Source organism: Phymastichus coffea, unplaced genomic scaffold (assembly GCF_024137745.1).
Source record: "Phymastichus coffea isolate CEN01 unplaced genomic scaffold, Cenicafe_Pcof_1.1 PCOF00109, whole genome shotgun sequence".
Lineage (NCBI taxonomy): Eukaryota > Metazoa > Arthropoda > Insecta > Hymenoptera > Eulophidae > Phymastichus > Phymastichus coffea.
Window position 1 is genome coordinate 267,916 of NW_026706920.1, and position 19,769 is coordinate 287,684.

General features: G+C 37.2%; 1 protein-coding gene across 3 annotated transcripts in view; it reads left to right on the forward strand.

The window, feature by feature from the left end:
• The window catches only part of LOC131670358 (neural cell adhesion molecule 1-like), a 56,211-nt gene that overhangs the window by 21,073 nt on the left and 15,369 nt on the right, over positions 1 to 19,769 (forward strand). For 2 of the 3 annotated variants that reach the window (XM_058945887.1, XM_058945888.1), the window contains 6 exons: positions 2,037 to 2,181; positions 8,788 to 9,008; positions 10,269 to 10,379; positions 11,775 to 11,981; positions 13,521 to 13,838; positions 15,256 to 15,386. In XM_058945887.1, coding sequence (XP_058801870.1) covers positions 2,037 to 2,181; positions 8,788 to 9,008; positions 10,269 to 10,379; positions 11,775 to 11,981; positions 13,521 to 13,838; positions 15,256 to 15,386 — 1,133 coding nt within the window. The remainder of the gene's footprint in view (positions 1 to 2,036; positions 2,182 to 8,787; positions 9,009 to 10,268; positions 10,380 to 11,774; positions 11,982 to 13,520; positions 13,839 to 15,255; positions 15,387 to 19,769) is intronic. The other variant, XM_058945889.1, reaches the window with a different exon arrangement.

Below are 19,769 nucleotides of genomic sequence, written 5' to 3' on the forward strand. Positions count from 1 at the left end.
CTTTCCTCCTTCAAGTGAATTACGCTTGCCGATTCTTGTATACGTACGAATCCTATGCTGGCTCTTCGACCTTTGCTAGCATGTATACGTACATGCGCAGAGGGAGTCCTGCTTTCCGTATAATCCAAACTCGCTCGCTCGCATGCCATTAAGACCGAATTGAAAACAAGTTGCGTACACATATGCGTCACTTGTCGTATAATACGCGAGCTCGAGCTTTAAGCCAACTTACAACTATGCGTCGTCGCTGCCTTGTGATTCAATTTTCAACTTTTCCGAAGGTCTTTTATGAACTACGAGGTATTTGATTTTTTCGCCAGTGAACGTTCGGTTACATGAGTTGAATGAGTGGTAATGATGCGTCGGCTGTGAAACTTTCAAATAATTTAACTCTTTTCATTGGCACGAGTACGTCTAATGTACTTTACAGAACATTGATGATTTATCAGTTTTCATAAGTAATTATTATTTAGTGGAATCGATATCAAGCTATTTCATTTTTTATAAATTTTGTCGATTTTCGATTCTGTTAAATATCTATCTATAAAAAGACAATGACAAATAAAATATATTTAACTGTAATTGACAAAATGAAAGTAATATCATAGGATATAAAATTGCCTTAGCAATAGCTCAGAAATAAAATTCAATAAAAAGAAAAAAATTCTCACGAGTAATGATCAGCGAACCAGTTGATAAATATTGTTCATGGAGCAGGTTATTCAGTAACGCACTCGATGTAACGAAAGCCAATCGGATTCACTGCACGTAGAGCGAAACGAACCGCCTTGGAAAACTCCGCCAAGTATTACGAAAGGTAGAGGAGTGTAAAAAAAAAAAAAGAAAGAAAAACAAGAAGTAGTTGAGAGCGAGGATCTTTAGATGATACTCACGAGTACTTTGGCTTCCCGTTGCACTTTAATATTTTTTTTTATTTTGGCTCAATCGCTCTACTCGTTTGCTCCCAAGGTACATTTTAGAGCTGTCATAACGAAAGTACAGTGAAAAAGTGAGAGAGAGATTTAATGCGTGCTCGCAGAAAAAGAAATTAAAACTGACTTGGTAGTTGCGAGTAGAAAATGTAGGATTCTCCGGGTGGCAGTGCAAGTAGAGTGTGAAATCTCTCGCTAGGATAGGGAATTATTCTAATGTATAAGCAACCTGCATATAGCTATTTTTGAAAATTATTAAAAATTTAGTATTTTGAGCACCCAGTATATTCGTCCTTTGTACTTATAACTCGATTTTACATGGAAATGATATCAATATTTGTATGTAATTCGTAAAAATCAACCTATTTGTACTGCACGTATGTACTGTTCCTGTTCTCATTAATGTCTTAAGCTTCAATAAATAGGTGATTCGCCTGTATCTCCACGGTTATATATTTATATTTCTATCGAAAATTGTGAATGAGGCCAGCTTTGTTTATCGCGGAATTGTTTGTCCCACTTGCATTTTCCTTCCTTCCCTCTCCTCGTCCTACTCTCACTCTCTCAGTGTAGAATATGTCGCGGTACGTTACTTCTCTTTTCTGCAGTACTTTGACTCGAACGAGAACTGGCAAAGCGTATGGCGGGGTGCTAGAAAAACAGTCGAAGGGATTGAGAGAGAAGGACAGAGCATGCGTGCAGTATCAAAATAGAAATTTCGAGAGTGCAAGAGTAGATCGAACGGGATAGCAGTGAAAGAGTAAGAGAGGTAGAAAGAACAAGACAGAAAAAGAAAGAGAGACCTACTTGCTTCTCGGTACTAGTTCTCGACGACAAACGGTGACGACGATGCGACGTGGTCTGTCCATTCGGGAAATTACTACTTGCCCAGTCGGAATTTCGAAATTGCTAGTTCAAAGGCGGGCGTACATTTTTTCATTCAGTTACTTTGTCTAGCTATGTCTACTATAGTGATAGAGTTGATTCTTTAACTATAAGTGAAAGACAGCATGATTCAGTTACAAGTGTATTGATATTATGATACGAAATTTTTAAAATTATGTAATTTTCGTCTTTCTGAATGTATTTCGTCTTTATTTTCAGTAAACACTGTCGTCGATGAAAAAATATGGGCAATCGAAGGAGAAGACGTGGAGCTTCCATGCGACATAACTTCAATTACTCGTCCACAAGACAAAGTTAGCATGGTCCTGTGGTTCAAAGACGAAGCTGGAGTTCCTCTATATACGTAAGTTTTGTTTTGCACAACGCCTTGATACGAGAAACCAACATATTTGAAAAATATAAATACCGAAACAAAGGCTCTTCAGGAATAATATCAATGATAGTCAGGGTCTTGGAAACTATCGTTAACGGAGCTGAAGCTAAATCAGCTCTAAGCCATGCGTGGGATGAAAATTGCTGCAGGTGTATCGCGTATCGAGCCGTCACATTTTATTCGTCGCGGAACGTGTGCGGCTGTCGAAGGAGTGTATGTGAGAAAGACAAGCGTCGCGTTGGCAGAAGAGCGCGCGGAAGTCGGCAATGCCTGTTAGCGGCGAGAGATGCCATTGTTGCGAAGTTGTTTCGTGAAATTCAGCGTGCCCTGAGGATACGAACGCTCGTTAGCTAACTAGGAGAATACGAGGCTTTCATATTGCATACATATACCTATACACACCTGCGGCCACTCTTATGCGCGCACGTGCTGCTCTGTCGTCATCTACGTATATGTAGAAGAAGCGAAGGTATGCATCTAAAGCGATGAACGTACGTATATTGCTGCCGCGGAATTCACGCTGTACGAAATACTGCCGTAGTTCTTATGTCTGCTCAATGGGAATTCCATAGTTCCACTAAGCTGTGTGTATTGTCATGTACCGGCTGAGTAACTTGCACTTGGACGTGCCGAATGATCCTCTTAACTGATGCGCTCGCAATATTACGACGAAGAATGCTAACATCTATGTTCTTTCGAGTGAAATGCGAACTCGAGAGCTTAATGGATTTATCATCCTTATTGTTCAATGGCCCATAGTCTTTGCTTCTGAAATTCATTACTACCGGTATGCTCGAAATTCATTGAGCTTCTAAGTTGGAAGTAATGCCTTTGAGAAGGAATAGTTGACGTTATAGTTTGATTTCTAATGTTGCTCTCGAAATAAATAGTATTATTTCTAATTGAAAAGATATTGAATAACGGTGTAGTTTCATTTCAATTTAATTTATGCATTTTCATGGCATATAGATAGACTTTTACGCGCCCAACTACGGTTTTAGTTTTATGAAGATGACTTTTAATGGCAGTCATAAATCGGTTTCACGTTTTTATACTAAATCAGCCAATTATATCTAACTCAGACAACTGACTTATCGTTGCCGAGGAAATTTTCAACAAATTTTAAATTGCGTTATGCTATTGCTATCAATGAGTAACGATCAAACGATAGTTCTACTACGGTACCATCGCCTTGGTTCTACAATTAATTAAAACAAATGATTAAGAAGCAGTCGTTGTGCATGAAAAAGTTTAATCTATTAAGTTTCTTAATCGTGCGCGAATAACTTTTCGCCAAGATTTTTCGGAGGGGTAATGGATTACGATTAGGCAGTGTTCATTATGAACGCTATTAAGATCAAGGTGGATTCGAGAGCAAAGTTTCCGGGGCGCAGTTTTACGCCTCGGGATTTTCTCCAAGTTCATTCATTTTTTATTAGCTCACCCTTCCAACGGAAACTGGATCACGTTGGATTTAATTTGGCCCAATGAATGAAGCAGTAGCAGAGTGCAAGTAGAGCGAAGAAAAAGTAACGAAAAGTATACGCCGATTCTTTTTCAAAAATTGATAATCCGACTTGAACGCTCTTTGGATTAGTGGAAACGAGTGTTTACGAGCTCAAGCTCGAGCGCCTTGCTTCACGGAATTATGAATAAAGCGAGAAACTTTCGCGCAAAATTATGACATTCTTAATGTGAGCTTATTCGCTTAAAGCTTCTTAAATACTTCGTGCTATAAGCATCTCGGCGCGATAACCATAAATAATGCGGCTAAGTTTTTGCGCATATGACGAATTCTATTTCAAATTAAGCATTTTTCTGAGGTTTAAAACTGAAACATTTTCTTTTTTTCCTAGAGCTACGTTTTTCTCTTTTCATTTCAGATAGAAAAATAATCGTGAATATTAGAGAAATTCGCGGAAACTATACATGTTAAATAAAAAGAGGCAAGATATTTGTAAGCTGTAGCGAACGAAAACGTTTTTTTCAATGCCAGACCGAAGAAAAGTTCAATTTTTGTAGAATTCGCGAAACTGAAGGTTATTGTTTTTTTCTTCTCCGGGCGCGTATATCTCTTTGCTGATTCGTCGAATGCTATGCATTTTGTTTCTAAATCGCGCTCTCGCTCGCGTTGAAAGAGGCACATTTTCACAATCGACTCTTGAGTTTTATGGCTCTACATAAAATTCTAGCGTACGATTTCCTTCGAGCTGTTCTTCCTCCTCTTGCAATCTCTCAAACTATGTAGAAAAAGCTTATATATACATACGTGTATTAAAGCTTTCGAATATTTGTCAAACTTGCGAGCACATAAAGTGATTCACAATTTGAAATCGTGTTGATCATCGTCGGCATTCTCTTTCATCTCTGGAATACCAAGAGGAAGGGCTTATTGAAGAAGATTAAAGATCAAGTGCGGCGAAAGGGTAAATATGCATAAAGTGAGAAAGTTGCGGTACTCAAACAAAAAGTCTTGCACAATTTATAGACGGCTTTTAATAAACCGGCATGGTGAGGTTCCGCCTTCTTAGACCTTCCGTTTCTCATTCGTGCATAACGAGTAAATATCTTGGCGCCGCTAGCCATTGGTGACATGCAAGTGTATGAGAAAAATAACGAATCGCGACCATTTTATAGACAAGTTTATTAGGAATGATTGGAAACAGAAAAGTTTCGAGACTAATGTATTAACCGAAAAATACAGTATAGTAAGAAAAGAAAACTGCTGCATATAATTCGCGATTTGGCACGCACTTTTTCATCTAATGCCATCGATTCGTTCGCTTGCCTCTAGCAGTTTGGCTTCGAGAGCGCTAGAAAATGGAAAATAATTTGCGCAAAGAATGCTCGTACGAGCTCGAGTGAAAGGGATGAAGGTGGGGGGGGGGGGGCGGAAAATAAATAATGGAAAAGCGCTTAGATGGCGTTCGCGTTCGCGCACTTTTCACCAGGCAAATTGAATTTTCACGATGTTCGCGCGAATGTGGGTGGCGACGCGCGGCTTTTCTCCTCGTCGACATCGCCTTTCTCTCTAAGCGATGAAATTATTGTGAATAATAGAGGTAGCCGTGACCTGAATCATCGAAATTGACGCATGACCTGATCGAGCGAGATGAGTTTGAAACTAATTGCGCCTATAAAATAGGCCATGTATGAAGCGTTAAAACACTATATAACTAGCAGATTTCATTAATTTTTCAATCAAGTAATTAAACAATTTTACTTGAGAGGTTAAAATATTATAATTTGCTATATTATTATTGAAAAATCAGAAAATATTTAAGAGCGTTACTTTTATATTTATAAAAATTTCATTAGTCGGGATTTAGAATTATTTTTTGTTTCCTTTTGAACGTGGAAAACAGTAATGTTAAACCCTTGACACCTCCACATCCATCACTATGGTAATGCTAGGAATAATTTATTAAATTATTGAATAATTATAATAATTCAATAATCATATAACCCAATCATCATCTATCATAAAAGCAGAAGTGCTTCATAAGCTCAGAAAGTGGAACACCTTTAAATCGACAGATCATCATTTTGTGACTTTCACGTGTCGGAATTCCAAAATTCTTTTGGAATACAATGCACGTAAGAAGTTTGATTTGGAGCAACTCACAAAATACCAGTTTTGTCTCTAACTGATTTCACATCTTTTTCTTAGCATTTCATATTTCAGTATGTGAGTACTCAAACTCTCCGCTTAATTTAACTTAAAAATTTTTCAAATATAATAAACATTTCCTAAAAAGCTTCGTATAGTCAGGTACATTCTCTTTATTTGGAAATACAAATACATTAGATCCATGAAATAGAAAGCGATAAACTAATACTCCTAGTTATCTTTCCGTCTATTTTGTAAAGAATACACGTTAAGAGAGAATATTTGAATATTTGACTATATTGAATATATAGTCGTCGGGAAACTTTATAAGAACTAATTACAAAGTAAAGTTCGTAGGCAAATACACGAGGGACAATGTAATAATGAAGTAGCTTCTTTCGACGTATTCATTGATTAGGCAATCGAAAATAGAAACTATTAGAGGCAAATTAACAGTTTGAGTTTCAATGACTAATGCATGTACATTGCCGAAACTTCGTGAGGGAATAGATATAACCATCGATCAAATTAATTCGACTCACGCACTAATTGCATTGATTTTACTAACTTTCTCAATAAACATAGTATTAACTGATACAGTATATATTTCAATATCTGAAGGGTGTTAAAATACCACAATAATTAAACAATGACGATATAATTGAATCGAACCTAATTTACTCTTCGAGTGTTCTATTATATAATAAAAACTCTACATAGATGTAAGATTAAAACGCGTCTTAACTTAAATCTTTAAGTTAATCCGTACTTTTCGTGTATTCTATCAATGAATGTTGTCCTTTAAAACTTTAGTGCAAAATCGCAATTATGAATTTCTAATATTAACAACGAATTCAACACAATTGCTAAATCATCCTCGATAAAATCCAATGTAAATCCGTTTGAGAGATTTTCGAGTAAGACAGAAGCCAATATTCCATTGTCAAGAATTTAACCAAAAGTTAGTTAAAAAAGAAGATAATGAAATATCAGAAACATGGTAGTTTTATAGCAAATAACATATTCAACTAAGAAACAAGTTTATCTCTGCAGCAAAACACGGCGAAACGTGCAATAAAGCGATCTCTCGCGAAACAAGTCGAGCATTTTACTGGGTCGGCTGACATCACTGCCGACGCGCTTAATCGCATTGATGTAAGAGGCGTAATCGTGCGCACGAACGGCAGAAGAAACTCGTGGGAGGCAGAGCAGCCCGTCTTTCTACGATGTAGATGTGCCACCCGATTGGCCCACTCAATCGTCCCGTTGGGAACAAAGCGGCCATTCCATTTCCGCAACGATACCAAGAAACTCTGCTCTTGTGTATACCGACGGCAAAACAATCAGCTGAGACTTCCGCTACCACCACCACCCCCCTCCCCTCGAGGGCTGCGCGCGACTGAGGAACTCTCGATTGGCGGACTTCCTTTTAGAATCTTATCGCGCTTGCTTGAACCTAATTTCAAGTTCCTTGACGATCGTTTTTGCTTTATGTAATCTCAAAACCTTTGTTGCGCTTGTCCTTTTCTACCAGGTGACTACTTTCTTATGGCCATGCCACTACTCACTTTTTTAATATTGAATTGCTTGCATGAAAGAAGATGCCTTGTTTTTATGAATATTTTCATAATTGATTTTCACACTTTTATGCACTTGATATTACGTTACATTCAAATATGAGATTTCAGAGTCACTTCCAACAATGAGTGGCAATGATGAAAAGGCTTATAGTTACAAAATAAAACCTTGTCGATTTTAAAAACGTTCAATAGCAATTTTTGAATGTCCTTAGTCCGCATTTAGGATATTTTCTATACATTGAGGAAAACAATACTGCATTTAAAGCCACTTAAATCAATAGAATCACCAATAATAAAGGATTAATGGTATCGACAAAACGTCCGGTGAATTTGACGCTTTTTGATACTATTATCAAGGTTTAATAAAATGTATTTTATGCAAAATTTATGTACATTATTAGCATTAAAAATATCGAATATGAATATATATTTGTCAAAATATATAGAATACAAAATCAATTTTATATAGAATTTATTTTTATTTTATTAGAAATAATTAAATAAAAAAACTTTCTAGATAAAAAATCGAGTCCGATATGTCAACTTTAATTAAATCACGAATATTATTTTTCTTTCACTCAATATAGCTAAACAGTACTCATCAACTTATCTAAAAAAATGTTTCATCGCAATGTCAATTTTCTGTAGTGGCAATATCAAACGTACCAATTTCACGAATGATTCTCAAGAGGATCTGGAAGAAATTTAAATGTGATTTCGATACAACCAAACAGGTCATATCGATATTGGTTTTTGCGTGAAATTGCCAATTCAATTCAATTTATATTTGTGTGCTTTGATCACATTTTGCTAGAAAATGTGAAAACTGAATATCAATATTTAAGCATTTTAAATTTCAAATAGATAATTTAATTCTGAGATATTTCTTGAAATATAATTAAATAAAATAAAAGTAACAAAATAGCAGGTTTGTATTTTTCTTTTTTCAACGTATTATACTCTAAAAACTCCACAGTCATTAAAAGCTGTTTGTTTAATTATAAGTATTTGAATAATTGTGGTAGAACTAACGAGATTGCGAACTGTTATGTGCACACTCTTTTTATAAGCTTCGTGTTTTACGAAGTATTTAGTAAATTAATTCCGTGCAACAGAAGAGAATCGTAACAAAAATGAAAATGCTAATTTTTTAAATTTCTGAAATTCACTACTGCCACAATCTTAATAAATTCATTTTTAAACGGCAAATATGAACAATTTTTTTATTTCGTGTACTAAACACTTCTCAGCAGCCAATCAGAATTAAATGCTCGGAAATCTCATTAAAAAATAATTAAATAAGAATAGAAAAATATGTAGTTTAATAACAAACCATTCGTTTTTCGAAACTTTAATTAAAATCTCATCTGCTCGGTTTTCTTTCAGGCTGGACGCAAGGAACACCGGGGGCGATCTGTTCAAAGCCGTGCACTGGACCATGAGTGGAAACCTCGGAAATCGAACGTATTTCCAGGTGGACAGCGAGGCTGGCCTCGCTCGGCTGAAAGTCAAAGGGGTCGCCTACGAAGACCAGGGGGTATTTCGGTGTCGCGTCGACTTCGTCAACTCGCCAACAAATAACTTTCGTGTCAACCTCACTTTCATAGGTAAATATTTGCTTCGCTAATTTCTGTGACCATCTCAAGTCCTATTCCAGAATAAAATGTCTATCTACTTTTACATTCGACGAAGTATTTACTTTTTGTACAGATTAAGTGATGGATCAACTTTGCACACTCACATTCAAGTGATCTATTAGTAGAAGTTTATATTCAGGAAACATTTACTGCAGGCTATTTGTAATCATTAAAAGCTGTTGCAGCGTATGAACTGGGGGGAAATAGCGTGTAATTAATTGACCGCGAGCAAACATGGTCGAACCGATAACGCTGCGAGAAAAATGTTCCAAGGAAACTTTTCAAAATCTTTCGAAACTGCGAACTTCTGGTGGCCAAATAGGGAAACCCCGAATATCCCCCGAGGGAATACCACTGAAATGAAATTTTAATCCATCGAAATTTCAGCGGCAAAGTTTTCGATTCAGAAATTCAATTTTCCGCTCTCATCAAGATTTCAAGAACTCCCGGAAAATTTCAATGTTTACGTAAACCGTACGCGTACTACCACGTACTAAAATTTCTAGGCCATCTATACAGTTAAATTGACTTACCACCTAAGCCATCGTATATCTCACGACTACCGCGTAGGTCATCGACTAAAATTCTCATAAAAATGCCGCACGAGTGATATTCCATTGATCTTTTCTTTTTATCCGAAGAAAGACTTTTGGAAAAAAAAACATAATGCTCACAGCGTATATACAAGAAGGCCACAATTTCGCAGCGGTGGCGAAACGCGTCGACATTTACAGTTTTCCCCCGCACCGCGGAATGGTCGTCGTAACTCGGAGCGTTCGCTCGCGCGCGCTTCAACTATATCTCCGCTTTATGCCTGTAATGACCCGCGGCGCTTCTTTCTGGTCGACTTTTAACGACCGGTCTTACGCGTAAAAGAAAATTTTCAAATTTACGACGACGCGAGCGTTCTACATTAAACTCGCGCCACTCGCGCGTATGTCAACCGGGACACGGCCGCCCGACGACGACATTGCTCCGAGGGATGAAAAAGGGAGTATTAGAGGAATGCATTGCATTTGGTAAAAATTAAAATTTATACCAGAGATAATTTACGAGATAAATAGAGAATACTGAGAGCTATATCCGTAAGTGTGTTTTTAGTCGAACGTTGAGTTTGTAACGCGGAAAAACATTTCACAGCGACAGGTGCGGCTCGAATCTTTTGTGCTTTAGCGTACTTACTGAGTGTTGCATAAACTAAGAGAGCGTCTGTATAATTTTCTTTTGCAGAACCGCCAAGGAAGCCCGTTATTTACGACGCCCAAGGCAAGGATGTGAAGAGTGTAGCTGGACCCTTTCTCGAAGGTTACGAGCTTGTATTGCATTGTCAGGTTGCTGGTGGTAAGTGCGCTCTTCGTATGTATAATTTTTGTCCTTCTGCTTGCACGGCGAAAAAAAACAGCTTTAATACCGTGCTTACATCTATCTGAATTAAAAGCGCAAATTTTATTTTTGTCACACGACAATAAAACAAAACTTCCTTTATAGTGACATCCGTTGCATTAAGATACTGTGAAAGACTTTGTCGTTAACGAAGCGTGTACGCCTTCAATTTGCAAAATGAACGGTAACTCGGCAAATGGCAAATGAAAGAAAACGCGTGTTCGTGCTAAAGGAAAGAGAGAGAGAGAGAAGTATCTTTTGTAGGACGCGACAAATGATACCCAATCAGCTAACTTGCAAGCTCACAAGGGGTATCATCAAGGGACAGTCGGAAAACTTCAATGCCATGGCAGTCTTTCTGTGGTCTAGAAAAACGACTCTTGTCAATGTAAATTGGCTGGCTGTGTTGGCTGGCCCTTTAATTTCACTTATTCGCTTACTGTAGTAGAACAAAGCGTGCTCTCTCTCTCTCTCTCTCTCTCTCTCTCTCTCTCTCTACACAGCAGCACCAGCGGCAATAGCCGAGTTGCTCGAATACAAATAATGAGGACTACCTGGGAATTCTCTCGACCTTGTCCAGTCGTAACCAACGTGAGAAGAAACGAAATTCACATGATATTTTCGGACAAACATTGATTGGTTACATTCTTAACAAACACAGTTGCACTGACACTTTATCTTGTATACATTTCTTAGCATCTTGAATTTGCTAATTGAAAATTGTGAAAAGTAAAAATTCACTTGAGAGAATCCAGCGAATTGGCAATGAAAAGTGAAATTGAAATGTAGAGCAACCTACAGGTCGCTGTCGTCGGCAAAACAAATGCAGGACACAATGTACGCAGCTAGATTTCTCTCTTCCTCCCTCTTTCTGTATCACTTATCCAGTCAACCGACTTAGCATAAGCGCGTGCAACAGTGCCCGGCGACCGTATGTTTTGTGCGGTCGAACAAACCACGAGACATGCGGTATGTGTCGTACGAGCGAGAAAAAAAGTGCAGGCAGCCAACTACATAGCTCTATACTTGCTCCTACCGCTGGCCGCGCCGAGTAAATTCCATGCGGTTCACAAAGACGGATTAGCATAGGAATTACTTGAGCGGTCTTCAAAGTCTCTTCGTGTTAGTAGTATATACGTATATGTACGTTTTATCGCGAATGCAGTTTCTACCCATCCCCGGCATCGCTACGGGTAGTGTAAAAAAGAGAGCACGGACGTTCAAGATAAACGTTAATGTAAATGAGCCGCGAATATAATCTTTATTTTCCAGACATTCCCTACTACTTTTTGGTTTTCTAGCGTTATTTTCTTTATCTTAACCGACGCGTTCTGTGCTTTACCTACTATATAGGTAAACCAAAGCCCACGGTGACATGGTGGAAAGATGATGAGATGATTGATGGCACAATGGACTCAACGGAGAGATTTGTTGTAAATACTCTTAAAATTGGCAAGGTGACCAGAGAATTATGGGGCACAAAACTCGAGTGTAGAGCTGAATCCAAAATTGCCATCAAATCCAGGGTTACGTCGAAGAAAGTTTCACTCGAAATTTTGCGTAAGTATTGAAGATTTATTATTTTCTGGATTATAAATTTGTATAAGAAATATTCAGCTGCATTGGACTCTTTTATTTTTATATTTAAAATTAGTATATTTTCATATAAAAATATCGAGAACAACACATATTTCGATGTTTCGCGAGGTACATTAGTGAGCTTTTAAAAATATTACTTACACAAAGCTTTATGATACGTAATGATTCGAACATTTGTTCGCTCGTTCGTTCGAAGGGGAGAGAGAAAGAGAGAGAGCGAGAGAGAGAGAGAGAGGGAGAGAAAGAGAAAGAGGAGGAATAATAAAATGTCAAAAGGCGTTCATTTTTCGAGAAAAATAGAGATAAATCTATTGAGATGCATATCCTTACGTACTCATACGTATACTGAAAAGAAGTAAAATATATTTCGTAAAAATTCCGGACAACAATTCAAAATGTAAATCAAAAGGTGTAAGAAAGAGTGACAATGGACTTCTATGAAAAAGAATCAGCAGCGGGGAGAAAAGATCTTCAATCTCAGTTCACACACATACAGCATGGAGTCCGGAGAGCAGAAAGTGTAAAAGCGCATGTAAATCTCCTATTGCTCTTCTCGATGACGCGGAAGAAAGAACGAGAGAAAGAATCTAAATATAGATGAGATGCTGCTGCCTGCGAGCGATGGCGACTTGGTACGCGAACGGAAACGCGCCGAATTCTCGTGGTAGAGCGGACTTCTTTTAAAAATGCTCTGCTCTCGACATCCCCCTTTGACTCTTTGCGTGCACTATGTTCCAAGAAACGAGAGAGCAAGAGAGAGCGAGAGAGTGAGAGAGAGAGACTTTCAAACGTAAAAATACGTGCGCGCATGGTGGGCACGTGACGAGGCCGTTATTTTCGCCCTGACGGACGAACTTGATAATGATTTACGCTGCAATTCTGTACTTTCGCAGCAACAGCACCTAAGTAGGCGCGCGGACTGACTGTCTCTCCTGAAAATTGAATTTTAACTGGCTTCGCCATTCTTTTCATTCGCTACAATGGAATTTCTCGGGCTTTACCACACAGTCAAACTTATTTTTAGTAGTCTCTCTGTACCACACGTTATTTGTCCTTTTCTTTTGAAGGATACTAGAAAATTAAATTTACTACTTTTATATATTAGCTAAAGAATAAAAGTAAGGTGAAAGTTAATGTTTTTTGCGTTTGAATAACAAGCGAGTTTATTTGCAAATTTCGTCAAAATTTCATTCACGTATGCAAGGAAATTCTATGTACAAATATATAATAACATAACAAACTATAAAATAATGAAAACTTTGTTGAATATTACTACGTTGAAGCACGCTATATGTGTCTGTTCTTTTTGTTTGAAAAAATGAAAGCAAAATGAAGTTATTTTGTATAAAACTAAAATATTAATACAAGTTTCTGTGTAGCCTAGAGACAGAAAGAGTAAAAAGTTGAGAGAAGCATGAGTTGAGGGTAGATCGTAAAGGCCATTAGGCTGAGTGAACGTAGCAAGTTTCGATCATCTGTTGTTTTGGCGGGTTTTTACAGTAAAACCAGCCTTGGTGAGTATAGTTCTGGAGGAAGATGAGATTTACGCTGGTCGCCCGATGAACGTACGCTGTGAGACTTGGGGAAGTTGGCCGGGGGCACGGCTTGTCTGGCGTCTCGCTGGCCTCGTTATGCGAGATTCCAGCCTGCAAACGCCCACCCAACCACCGCTACCCAGTCAAAAAGCCAACTTGACCATCAGTAAGCTCGCTCTTGTGCTCGACAAGGATGACGACGCTAAGGAGCTGACCTGTCGCGCGGAAAATCCACGCTTTCCCGGAGGAGTCCTTGAGACTACCAAAGTCCTCAACGTCCTTTGTGAGTTACTTTTTTACTTTCTTCTTCTTCTTCCGCTCGAATTCTTTGATGATCGTATTTTATTTTTAAGTTCAAGTATCAAATTTTTTTATTCTTTTACAAGTCTGTCCAGTGTGCATCCAATCATTGGATTATTAAACTTTAGTGACTCGATATCAGACGCCAAATTCATTGTTACATTGATTTGCATTGCGAAACCAAAGTTAAAATTTTAGTAATTCTACTATGAATAGTACTCGAATGATGTAGATTGTTATTCTTTGTTATTATATACCAATTCATGCATATAATATAATAATTTCAACAAAGAGCGAGGGTCGGCAAAATATTACACATTTGCATTTAAATTTTACAACTTGCAAAGAGTACAAAATTTAAATACGCAAATAATTCGTTTACTCTCTTACGGAAATATCGATTATAATCAAACAATGGAAACTTTTAAAAACCTCAATTGGAATCATAATGCCGGAATATCGGAGTTTCCGCGAGAACGTTGATAAAAGAAAGAATAAAAAAAGAAAGATCGAACCTGTATGTAGGTCGCGATAAAAAAAAAGCGCAGTTCCGGCAATCGTTCCTATCTGGAGTATCGGCAATTAAGCGAAGAGGCGCGCGCGCAGCCGGGGAGGCCACTCGAGTAATTAGGAATAACTCAAGTCCTCGAAAAGTCGTGAGGCGGAATAGTTGTAGAGTCGGCATCGCGACGATGATCAGTTCTAAGGAGAGGCGAAGGTAGCGAGGAAAGTTGATGTATATACAAAGCCATCGAAACTTGCAGGCGAAACTTCCGTCGCTCAGAAATGCGATGGAGACACTCGAGAGTGGATACAAGCGAAAAAGAGAGAGAGAGAGAGAGAGAGAGAGAGAGACAGAGAGATGGGGGGAGGGGGAAGGGAGGAATAGAAGGCGAATCTTTCCAAAGATTCCAAACTGATCGAACTTGCGGGCGAAGAGAGAGTAAGGCTTTGCTGTTTGCATTCCGATAGCTGGCCACTTCCTTCCTTCCTTGGAGCTCTCGATTATCCCGAAACTCCCTGAGCTTCTTCTCATTGCCTTCGTATCCTACCGAACAGTCAACATGCTTGCTCTTCATTTTTTTTCGCTTCTTCTTCTTCTTGTCTTTCGAGCAAACTGTCTTGGCAAAGTATATAGGTGACCTCGACTTCCGGCCTAAATCCGCACCAAAAACATGCACCGCGCTGTTTACCGGATGTCAGCTCATGCAAAGCGATCGCCTCACTCGATCTGTGCGAAAACTCTCCCCCAACTCTCACGAATATACAGATAAATAAAAAGTTTTCTAGCGCGATTGTAAATACCGTCAACGTAAAGGGGATTGGAACTTGTATTCCGTGAATCGTCGACAAGAGAGTTTTCGTTATTTATAATAACAGAATGTTTTTTTGGCCCTCAGATCCACCCACTGCAACCGTATCGTTGGCAAGCGGATTCGACATTGATACTTTACGGGAAGGAGACGATGTCACATTTGTTTGTCACTATAAGAGCAATCCCCGACCAACTAGTATTGAGTGGATGCATAATGTGAGTGGATTTTAGCATATTTTTCTACTGTTTTGAAGGAAGATTTTAATATGTTAGATGTTCATGTTGAAAATATCATCAAAAAAGCTACATATTTTATTCTGAATATGAATGATTGGTTGACATAATGTTTAGTTAAAAAATGATGAGAAATAAGAATGAAAATTCTTCTCGATACCAGTAAGACTTATTAATATAATCTCGAATATTTTGATTATGAAATACTGAAAAGTCGGTAATTATCTGAATACTAAATATAAATATTATTGTATTCATAATGTACAGGATGAAAATCAAATGAAACGATCACAAGCTTTAAAAAGCAAGCCGATTTCATATTTTCTTCTGCAAAATATCGTGTATTACAAAAGACAAAACATTGATAGAATGATTTATATGGAATACCGTAAGAAAATTCTTTTAACTATGAAATATTCGTAACACGTGTTTTTCATTTTTTAAAATTAGCTGTCACAATTATTATGAAATACGTACCCTACACTTATTTGTGCAATACGAAGCTCTGTTTCATTTGAAAATGGATACCATTAATATATAAATTAATAATAATATTATTATAATTAATAATTATAATAATATTATAAATTAATAGTATTCGATTTATAAATTGTAAACTTCCTATGCGGATATATGTAGTGGGTGCATTTGATAATAATTATTTTTAGCGTGCTTTGAAAAAAAATTATAAAAAATATAAGAAAGTTTGCATTTCCATCGGCAAGCTGAAGCCTTTGATATTTACAACTCAAAGCTAGGAGAGAAAATATGATTCAACATTTTCATTTCATGAACTTCGCATACGTGTCTGCTTGAATTTCAATATTATAAAGAAACAACTACATATTTACTTTTAAAAACTTCATTCGCACTGAACGAAATATAAACCGCAGTTTAGAAAAAAAAAATTTGCAAATTTCCTTTTTTACACATAATGAAGGACTATGTTTATACACTGGAGGTCCTAACATGAACGCGAAACGAGCTGCTAGTGTACAGACGTAATCAGTATGAAGGTAATTTCGAGGAGGAATAAAAAGCTGTTGCAGTATACAGCGCGAACGCGCCTGCTTAAAATAGTAAACAACAGTATAGAGAGAGAGAGAGAGAGAGAGAGAAGAAAAAAGTTGAGAAAAAACAGGGGAGCATATGATGAGCTCAGGAAAAAGGTACATAAAGAGATGGGGAGTGAGAGAGAAAGAGAGAGAGAGAGAAGACATTGATATGCATCAGCACGAAACGATGAAAAAAGAGCAAGAAAAACAAAACCCCGAAGCTCACGCGCGGTTACGTGAGGAAGAAAAGAAAAGCGTACTTAGGCAAATATGCATGGTGAAGTGGGTGATGTTGGAATGCGAGTCTATAGGTCTTTTGCGCGCAAACACAAAGAAAAAAGAACAGAAAAGCAGGTCAAAAAACGATGAAGAAAGAATGAGCGTAGAACGGAACAAGAGTGGAAGTGCAGAGCGAAAAACGAGGACATGGAGAAAGACTCATCGTTTCTGGGATGTCTGCTGTGCTACGGCGCGCGCGAGAGAGAAAGGAAGAAGAGAAAAGTACAAGATGGAATGGCTCTCTACGGGCGAATATTTTAAGAGAGGCGTATTCGAAGCTGCCCAGCTAACGTAATTGCGCGTAGCTTTCCTTCTGTTAGTATTTCTCAACAAAAATCAAATACCAATACAGATTTACAACTCATCAATGCGATTCTTTCCGTACTCTCGACGCGCGTCGTCTTTCAATTCCTGCGGTCGTTGGTTTCTGTTATTTATTTATTTCGAAGATGCAATAAAACCCAAGCAACGATCAATAAACAAATATTTGTTGTTTTTTCCATTAAACGTAAAGGTGCAGGGATATATTTCCGAAATCCAAGAGATAAAACGATTATTTTACGAGGTTAGTGTGAGTGTAAGGAGCCCTTTTTAAGAGCTACTACACGCTGTACAGTGTGTCCCGACTCTTTAAAGTGGTTCGAAATTCGCGCTTTCTTCGCAAAATGCTAAAAACAAATCGGCTGATCCAGTTAATTATTTCTCATGTTATTTAGTTTCAGAAACAGTTTCCTTTGAAGTACGTCTACATAGATAAGTTAGCATGAAAAAATATTTTTACATTTTCTATCAATTTAGTCCGAATCCGAATAGTGGATTGAAAAAAATATTTAATTTGTCTACAAAAAGCAAATACGTAGAGTTTGATGGAGCCCTGGTTACAAATTTTCAATCAAATTATTAAACTTTCTATTAGCGGGCTTAGTATAGTGGAACGATAAAAAAACAAATTATTGAGAAATCATCAATTTATTTTGTTAATCAGGAAAAATGCTTCTTTACACTCACATCTAAATATGTACATACACTGCCCGTCAAACACTTTTGCCATGCTTACCTCAAAATTAGGCAAACTTGAAAGTTTTGTATCTCGGTCGGAAATCATCGTATCACAAAAAACCGCAGGGCATTTTAAAGGTAATTGCAAAAGCTTCCATTTAAGACGTGCAGAGACTTAAAAATGAAAATATGTGTTTTTTACAGTAAAAAAACTGATTAAAAAAATTTCAATTTTTTTAACCTCGACTTAAATCAATACCACTTTAGAACCAGGCGGTGGAGGGCAAATCGACCGGAGGGATTCGGAGGGTAATGTCTTTCCCTTTAAAATTAGCCCCCGCGGGGTTCTATCCGATATTTTTTAACCGAGTTACGGCGTTTTTTGTAAAAAAATAATCTTTTTTTTCAATCCTCAATAACTTCGACTTGCGTACGTTTTGGAAAAAAATGCCAAGGAGAAAAAAGTTTCATTTTGTGCCCAAGAATACGAAAATAAAGTCAAAATAAAGAAATAGAGAAAAAATTTTTTTTCGGTTTTTTAGCGCATTAAAAAAATAAAGGAATTTAACTTTTTTTTACGCTTAGTTTTAGTTTTTTGTGATTTACTACGTCCCTAGACATTTTAAAACGAAGCGTAAAAAAAAGTTAAATTCCTTTATTTTTTAATGCGCTAAAAAACCGAAAAAAAATTTTTTCTCTATTTCTTTATTTTGACTTTATTTTCATATTCTTGGGCACAAAATGAAACTTTTTTCTCCTTGGCATTTTTTTCCAAAACGTACGCAAGTCGAAGTTATTGAGGATTGAAAAAAAAGATTATTTTTTTACAAAAAACGCCGTAACTCGGTTAAAAAATATCGGATAGAACCCCGCGGGGGCTAATTTTAAAGGGAAAGACATTACCCTCCGAACCCCTCCGGTCGATTTGCCCTCCACCGCCTGGTTCTAAATTGGTATTGATTTAAGTCGAGGTTAAAAAAATTGAAATTTTTTTAATCAGTTTTTTTACTGTAAAAAACACATATTTTCATGTTTAAGTCTCTGCACGTCTTAAATGGAAGCTTTTGCAATTACCTTTAAAATGCCCTGCGGTTTTTTGTGATACGATGATTTCCGACCGAGATACAAAACTTTCAAGTTTGCCTAATTTTGAGGTAAGCATGGCAAAAGTGATTGACGGGCAGTGTATATGGTAGTCACGCTGACGAAAAGTATTTCGGAAACTAGATTACATGAAGTATGGTTATGTCTGAGAGGCGATTGAATTGGTGTATATTTAAGAGGAAGGACAATTTTTTATCCTTTTCTACGGACTTGGACACACTGTGCGATATTTCGAATTCGATCTTAGCAACGCTATATTTATATTTATATACAAATTTTAACACGGAAATATCTCGATTCTTTTTCCATTTCCTTTTCCCGCTCGAAAATTCGTTTCCTTCATTAGTGAGTGAAAGAGAAAACTTGCGCCGCGTACTTGCGCTAATGGGCAACCTGATCCGGTTTATCGATTCTTTCATACTACTTTTTCCTCGTCATCTCTTCTAACTTTTTACTTTTTTTCTCGTTGCTAACTTATTTTTCACAAGAAAGAGATGAAAATTATTGTGAAAAAATTGGTTGACGGAGGATCGCAGAAACTATAGTGTTCAAATCTTAATGAGAATCTTTGGAGATTTTCATCCATCAACTTGTTGAGAATGATTGACCCTTTAAAAGTGAGCTTGTTCATTTAGACATTGATTCTTGACAAAAAGATTGATAGCTCATTTGATCGTGATTGATGCTCAGCTACGAGGTAATATTTTTATTAAAAATTCATGAAGAATAATACCCAATCGTCATATTCACATTTTCAATTATGTTGGAAATACTAAGGTCACATTATATACATGCGACCTAATATGCAAAAAATCACTAATGAATTGAAATACAATACAGTGATGAATTACAATACAGTGACAAGAAATAAAATCGTTTAATTCTTGCGCGAGCTTTCATTGTGTGCATAACTTTTCTTGCTGAGCAC